This window comes from Parasteatoda tepidariorum, chromosome 3, assembly GCF_982258835.1.
Source record: "Parasteatoda tepidariorum strain Cologne lab strain chromosome 3, Ptep-v5.0, whole genome shotgun sequence".
NCBI classification, from domain to species: Eukaryota; Metazoa; Arthropoda; class Arachnida; order Araneae; family Theridiidae; genus Parasteatoda; species Parasteatoda tepidariorum.
In genome coordinates this window covers 19,414,129-19,422,469 of record NC_141757.1, presented here as the reverse complement: position 1 = coordinate 19,422,469, position 8,341 = coordinate 19,414,129, and the positions used below count along the sequence as shown (strand labels likewise).

At 29.6% G+C, this 8,341-nt stretch overlaps 1 protein-coding gene across 3 annotated transcripts in view; it reads right to left on the bottom strand.

Moving 5' to 3' along the window:
- Positions 1-4,836: 4,836 nt before the first annotated feature.
- The window catches only part of LOC107446800 (putative G protein-coupled receptor No18), a 126,143-nt gene continuing 122,638 nt past the window's right edge, over positions 4,837-8,341 (bottom strand). For all 3 annotated transcript variants that reach the window (XM_016061569.4, XM_071188483.2, XM_087158911.1), the window contains one exon: positions 4,837-6,866. In XM_016061569.4, the coding sequence (XP_015917055.2) occupies positions 5,439-6,734 (1,296 nt within the window). In that variant the 5' untranslated portion in view covers positions 6,735-6,866 and the 3' untranslated portion in view covers positions 4,837-5,438. The remainder of the gene's footprint in view (positions 6,867-8,341) is intronic.

Sequence of the window (8,341 nt, the reverse complement as noted above, 5' to 3'; positions counted from 1 at the left end):
GAAAATATGACAGTAATATTTAACGTTCCTTCAAACATAAAAGAGTCCTATATAAAATTTTGATAAAGTTGCGGCCCGCCATTTGATTGGTGTTTTTAATTGCGGCCCCGGCTTAATGTAAGCTGGAAACCCCTGAGCTAGAGTAACGAAAGGCACAATAACAAATGATAAGGCGAAGTAAGTGACTGAAAAAGAAATCACAGTCTGCCTTTGGAGAGCATTAAGGGTTGTCTCAATTTCAAGTGCGGAAAGTTTCTCCTCTTACTCTCGAACCAAAAGGAATTCGCCGTCCGAGGAGGTAGAGCCAAGTGCCATCTCCTAGTGAACGAACTATAGGTTAAGAGCTGTAGCCCCAATCTAGAATACACTTTATTACCATGCGATGAACTTTAAAAGGATCGGTGTAAGCAATACCGAGCATTTTTCTTCAGACATAAGAACATTGGTGTGGGAAATATTGGGCTATTGACTTCAATCTTAAACAATAGTGTAATGAATATTAATAAGGTACAAAACTCGTTTGCACTATACTAGGTAAAGATAATTAATGTGTCATCTAATTATGAAATATTTACCCCGACCTGCCCCAATTTAGGGCATAAGGGTAAATGTTTATTAAACATATTATTGTGTCATCTAATTATGTATTGCTTTGTACAAATATGAGTCTGACGTTACTTCAACCTTCAACAGGCACTAATGAAGTTTTAATACTAATTTTATTAATTTGTAATTGTGTTTCCTAATGATAAATGATTTATTCCACTCAAAATATTTTGCAGCCCAAATAGTGCCATGCGATTTCATTTCTGATTTTGGGATATAGCGTTTTGTAAAAGTGGCAATTAAACGAAATATTTTTTTTTAAAAAATTAGACTTTTAACATTATAAAAGACATTCTGGAAATTAATTATATATATAGGCTGGGAGTAATCTGCGGATTTAGGGCACAAATCTCTTAGACTTGTGTCGTTTAAAAAAAACTTTTTGCGCTGAATATGCAACTTTAACTGAAAATGGCAGTCTAATGCTGATTTATTTTTTATGTAATTCTGTCGTCGATTTTAATGAATCAAGGGATATTTTAGAAAATAGTTGTGTAACCTGCATTTTTATGACGTAAATGTTTTAAAAAAGTTTTCTTTCGCTAAATACTTAGCATTTAAGTCATAATTTTTTTTTAAAAAATGGCATTTATAATTGCAGTAATTTTTTAAAAAAAACTTCTACGCTTCTTAAGGACATATAATTTTCTTTAAAACAGTATTAAAAATAACTGGTGTTTTTTATCATTTTAGTGCAATATTTTTAATGAAACATATTGTTCTGCTCTCTTAATCTCTGATATTTCAAACTTGTTAAATAAAAATTTGATAGATTTATAGCATATTGGCTTAAAATATTCTAAAAATCAGTTTTCGATTTTTCTCCACGTAATATTAACAGAATTAAATCTACCTCAAAAAAATTAGTTTACATCCTGCAAAAGATGCTATTAATTTTGGACCATAGTAGCATGACGTTACGGTGATAAAAACTCTTTCAGATATATATCATATTTTTAAGTTTCTTTTTCATAGATCTGACAGGCACAAGATACTTTTCCTAATGACAGATTTACTGACATGTGCGGTCTTTTGAAATTGCCTGCCAAATAACCTACAACCCTGAAAATGTTTCTTATTCTAGAACTTTTGTCTTCTTTTTAGAGTCAAAATTTTATTTCCTTATAAGTTGCGAGATACATTTAAGAAACTCTAACTTTTGCATGTTATACAATGCACGGAAAATATTCGTCAACTGAGAGAAAAAGAAGCAAAAAATTTTTGGCCAAAATAATTGAATAATTCATCTAATATGTATGTATGCTAATGTCCCATGTACAAAAAAAATTCCCTAAATTTAAATTGTGCTGTTTTTATTTCTAATTTAGCAAGCTAATCTCGCCAGTCATTGGCCATTTATGATTTCGTCTTTCTTTTGACAGGGACCATCGCATGGGTGAAAGTAAGTTTTAACTCAGAACCCCATGGATAGATGTCAGCACCACTCATTCGAGAGACCATTTCCACAATTTAGACATCAATCTGAATAGGAAGGAAATTTTCTCCAGACCCCCGTACTTATGGTACTGCTCAGCGACTATACATATATGAAAATGTATAATGAAATTATAGCCTTTATAGACTATATATGAAATATATATATATATATATTTATATATATATATATATTTATATATATATATATATATATATATATATATATATATATATATATATATATATATATATATATATATATATATATATATATATATATATATATATATATATATATATATATATATATATATATATGTGTGTATAATAAAATTATATATATATTAATAACAAAGAGGGGGATAAATAATATAATGATTCTTGGTTGATCTACTTTTAAAAAAAAAAAATTAAAGGAATCAGCTTGCATCGAAAACCTCATAAACACCTATTCAATTGATGCTACTTTTCTTTACTTTCGCATTTCTATGAACTTTTAAAACAAGATAAGCACAAAGCACTTAGAAATAGAATTTCTCTAAACATTCGAGCTCTCCCCCGATTCGTATCCCGAAATTCTTCTATTTTATGTATACTTATTGCTAGACTTAGATTTTTATAGCTCCATCAAGGGATTTCCGATCTAGAGCAAACAATAAAAACCTACTTTTAACGTGACTAAAAGCCCTCGTGGAATAGTTCTGTAAGAAATCTTTGGAAAAACTCTCTTACAAAATATATATGAAAAGAAATACTTGATCATTAATGTTTGGTTTCGTTTGACAATGTTCAGTGGTTCCTTTTAAAACGAAGCTTTTTGAGGAATTTTAAAGAACATGAGGAATTTTAATTCAACAGGTTATTCAAAAAGTCTGGTATAACAATGTGTAAAAAATTCTATTATCTGGTGAATTTTAAAGTGTAAATTAAGGCTTAGTTTGTTGCTTATTTTAAAACTGTACTGTGTCAAAGCAAGTTAAAGTACAATCCCTGACCATATTATTACACGCACTATAAGATTATATGTAAAATTATAATTATCAGGTGATACTATACTGTTTTACGTGACTGAAACCGGTTTGAACTTGTTTACATTTGTGTATTAGTTGGTTAAATTAGACTACATGTAATATAAATTCGGCGATTGAATAAATTAGATTTATAAATTATTATATAAATATAGAATATTTATTATATCAGGTATTATACTTTTATTAGAATATTATATTAATTAGACCAAATGATTAGACGCATTGTAGTGTTTTAATAATTGCATGTTTTACACGAGTTTGTATGCAAACTTTTATACTAAAAAAATGTAATGGGTTTTAAATCAGGAGATTTTTATATACTTCCTATTTGTATTTATTTTTAACTTATTGCATTACAATGTTAACCAATCGATGCGAGGGCGTAAAATAATGCGAGCTGGTTTCTGCTGCGTAAAAACAATAAAGCTGTATAGTATCACCTGATAACTAAGATTTTACATAGAATCTTACAGTGCGTCGTATAATTTGGCCATTGTAGTTTGATATTTATTAATAACAGTGTTTTTTGAAGTGTCTGAAAACAATAATGTCACAGTTAAAGTGTCTAAGACTTGAGGCGAAGTTATAACTTTAAACTATGCATAACATCGTACCTTAAAGAAGTATCTGAGTTTTAGTTTAACTTAAATATTTTTAAAAAAAATTACTTAATTATTGAACAAATTGCCAATTATCAGAATTATCAATATCATTAAGTAATTCTTAAATTTTCGAGATTTTATGAGCTCAGGCGCTTCTTGAAATATAAAATAATTTCAACTCAAACTCTTTTCATTTTCACGAAGCAGTGACAATTTGACATTTCTTCATATTGACATTTCGTGCCATATTCACATAGAGGGGCCTGACTAAAGATAGGCTAAACTTGACTTAATAGTTATGAATTTCTGATGAAAACTCACAACAGTTATGGAACTATCGTGATAATTTCTTTAAAAAATGTGGTTTTAAGTTTTATATCAATAAAATCAGTAATATTTGCGATATTTTTTCTATTTACTAAGAATAAAAATTTTCAGTTGCTTAGTTTTTTATTAGCGTTTTTAATAGTGGTTGAAAATTTAAAAAGTTTTCTAAAATCTAAAATTTTAATAGATTTGCATTTATGTTTGGTTTAAATAATTATCTTCTGATTAAAATATTTATTTCAAATTTAATCTGTAATTGATAATAAATTTTGAGTTATATTAATTTGATGTTCATAAAGAGCGCATAAAAAAAACAAGTGAAAAGGAATTGTTTTAGCTTCGTTAGAAGTTCATTATATGGAAAAAAGCTTTCATGGGTTGTTTTTAATTTAAAATTATAAATTTATTTTTCAAATCGAGATTAGTTTGAATTACTCTATAAATTTCTCCCATTCCTTTTTTAAATTCTCAACATTATGCTTACAATAACTGGACTTATTTGATTTACAAAGTCAGTGAGATCTTTCGTACTTTATTACTATTTAATAGTGGAATTTTTTATTTCGTATTTATTTAAAATTATTTTAAACAAATAAAAATAAATACAACAGTAGATTCGTTAATGATCTACTGTTGACCAATGACAGTAGATTTGAATATATTCTATAGAAAACAAACCGTTGCTTTTTTTTACTATTTCAGTTTCGTATTTTACCCTTTTTTATTTGTTCATGTGCCATTTAGTTAGAGTTACAAAATATCCTCTTTAAATATGAACTGAAAACATTTATCGTTAGTCGGACTTATTCTTAAAATAAGAAGAGACAAAATTATCATTCATTTTATTTAATAACCAGTTATAGTAAACATTCAACAAGAAAAAAAATATATGAATTACAAGAGATAATTTATAATAGAAACAAGATAAAATATATAACTATCAACAGTAACACAATCAACTTAATATCATTAAATAAGAATCTGCAAGGTCTCAGGTGTATTTAGTTAAGGTGAAAAAAATATAATTTATATAAAATTTATACAAACTTTCTGTAGATAACATATTCGTTCTATAACTATAATTGGCGGCTTAATGTAATTATAAATGATTTAAGATACGTTGTTTTTAACAAATGATTCATTTTAACTTTATCAGAAACTTAAAAATATGTTTGAAGTGGGCAATTCTTATTTTTCAAATGTGCCATGCTGTAATTATTGCTGATCTATACGTATACATATAATGGATATAGCACTTATTATTTCTATTAGTTGCAAACTGTTATAAAACATATAACATCAAATTACACTATTCGGACAATTGTCCTTTAAGAGTTAGCAGGTAACGAATATAGCGACCGGGAAGGATGCTTCCTTCATTTTAATATCACTGTTCGAAATTATTGCCCGGAAGAAAATTTTATTCCAGTTTTGACTACCTTCTTCGGCAGAGAATTATTAAAAATGCTTTCCTAAAGTCCATATTAAATACAGTATATATTACTGGGTTTAAGGCTGAGTTAACATAACCCAGCCACGTGACGAAGTTCACAACACGTGACGAGACGTAACAGGTTTCACAAAATGGCAAAATGACGTACATTAAGAAGAAAGGTAGCCAACACAAAACGAATACGCCCATAACGATTCCTAATACTCTGGCGGCTCTCCTCTCCTTGGAAAGGCATATTTTTTGCTTCTCTCTCATATAGTGTCTCACAGTAGCAGTTAATCTAGGGTTGCCATCTGGAACCAAAGTTCGACCAGGTCGAGGATTCATTGGTGGTGGCTTTAAAGTGTGATTGTCGGCGAATTCTGTCGTGGCGACTTCCTTATTCGCTGGATCTTTTTCACTCTTTTCGTCTGAACCTTTGTTATTCGCCGAGGATGAAGTCGAATCATCTGTGACAGCTATTGTGCTGATTTCTGATTGTATCGATTTCAGAGGTATCGACGACGAGGCTGTATCTGGGCTTTTTCGCATGGCCGCCAACTTGGCGGCAGCTTTAGCCTTGCTGCGAATCCTCTGTTTTGCCGCTTCAAAAATCTTAATGTAAACGACCATCATAATTGCTAAGGGAATAAAAAACGAACCGCTTGCCGAGAAGACAACGTACGCCTTTTCTTCCGTCAGCATGCATGGTGTATCATCCGCGAATTCTTCTGGCCAATCGTTCCATCCTACGAGAGGGGGAGCCGATATGGTGAGACTTACTCCCCAAACAGCTGCTATCATCAGCATGACCCTCGATAAAGTACGTTTGCTCGCATAGTTTATCGGATCGTGAATGGCCCAGTATCGGTCCAATGCAATTGCACATAAGTTCAGAATGGAAGCTGTGCAACACATCACATCGCAAGTCAACCACATCTTGCATACGGACAATCCGAATTTCCACTGAGCCATCAGTGTGTAAGCTACGTTTAAAGGCATCACCAGAACGGCCACTGTGATATCCGCTACTGCCAAAGACACTATGAACATGTTCTGGACGTTTTGTAGAGGTCGATAGGTAAAAACAGACATAATGACGAGAATGTTGCCTATGACAGTAGCTAATATTATAATGCTTAAAATGAGTGCAGTAGTAACAGCCTCGATGGTTGACATAGGCTCTTCCAAGAACTCAGTCTCAGTGCTGTTGTCAACATTTTCAACAATGTCTTCCACGACGATATCCATTGTTAAGTATCCGTCATGTATAAAATATAGAGAAATGTTACTAAGCATATCATTGTAAAAAATATATCACAATTTCAAATATTTTAATTATCCGCATACGGTTACATTTCAAGTGAGCTTTGCTTGAAAGATTCATCTTTAGATTCAACGATCCTTCAGCTAATTGTGATCCTTTCATTCCTATAAATAGAAATAAAACATAATTAACAATGTTTATGGTTTCACAATAAGTGCAATTAAATAAATATGAATATTTGAAAAAAAAATTATAAAATAAGTCAGAGCTTTCTATCAAAATATTTATTTGGGTTTCATTTGGCAGACATCTACGGGAAAATATTTTAAGAAAAAATAATTCGCAATGTTTTGCATTTCGTTGAGTAAAATCGAATAACATGCAAATTGGTTTACGTAATTTTTTTAACTTTAAATTAAACTTTTAAATTTTATGTACAATAAGAAGAAAAAAATATTATAATATCTAAAACTAAACTTTTAGCTTTCTGGAAGATTTATGATTTTCATACATTTAAAAATTTCCTGTTAGCAATGTTCAAATATTTTAGTTTAAATAATGGGCAAATTAAGTATTGCAAAATTATAAAATAACAATGATATCGAATCAAATCGAAAAAAGGAAAAAAAACCCTAATAAAAACAAGCCATAACTACACTGTAAAAACTGTGGTGTAATATCTCTGAAAATCTGAGGCAAAAAACAACCCTAAAAATTGCGTAAAGGCATACAAGCTTTAAACACCGAAAATTCAAAAAGTTTACATCAAGATCAAGCGCCTTTGCACTAAACAATAAATATTTTTGTTCCTGAAAACTCCAATCTTAAAGCATCTGTAATTGCGCTACGTCATCAAACATTCTCCAATCAACGACGAGTTGACGTTTGTTGACTTCAATGATTTCAATCTACTGATATAGCTAAAATATCGCGTTAAAATATGTATGAATGTTTTTAGTTTTGTAAAAAGGACATATATGCTATTTTAATTTTCAAGTCTCTATAAACTGTATTTAATATTTGAATTAAGTATAATTTCTATCTGTTCCTAGTCTGTTACGTCTAGTTCGAACTAGTCTTAGTATTTTGTCTGTGTTACATGTAAATGGAACTAAGTTTGTTTATGGAACTAATTTTATTATAACTATTAGTATATGCATGGAATCTAAATTACTGATTCTTACTTTGTATTGTATATAACTAATTAAATATAATTCATTGATTCTTATTTCTATCATACCTTACTGTAATTATAAATTTGAGTAACACTGGAAAATAAACTTGGTAGTTTATGCCCACAGTTATAAAGTTCGTTTATCCAAAGATAATTCTATGCAAAAAATACTTTTTAGTAAATATTTATTCTTTTTTTAATAATTCATTTAATAACAGTCGGAAAAAGCTTTGCATTGAAAGGTATAAAATTTTTTACTTCATTTTAAAGAATGTAATTTTATTTATCAAAATAGAAAAATCTGAGCGAAATCGGTCAAGTAATTCTTGTGAAATCTAACTTTAAAAACACAACTTCCTTAAAATTCCATTTCTCAGAAACTATTTGACCGATTTCGCTCAAATTTCGTATTTTGCCATGATGAACATCTCTTAAAATAATGTAAAAAATTGCATACCTTTACTG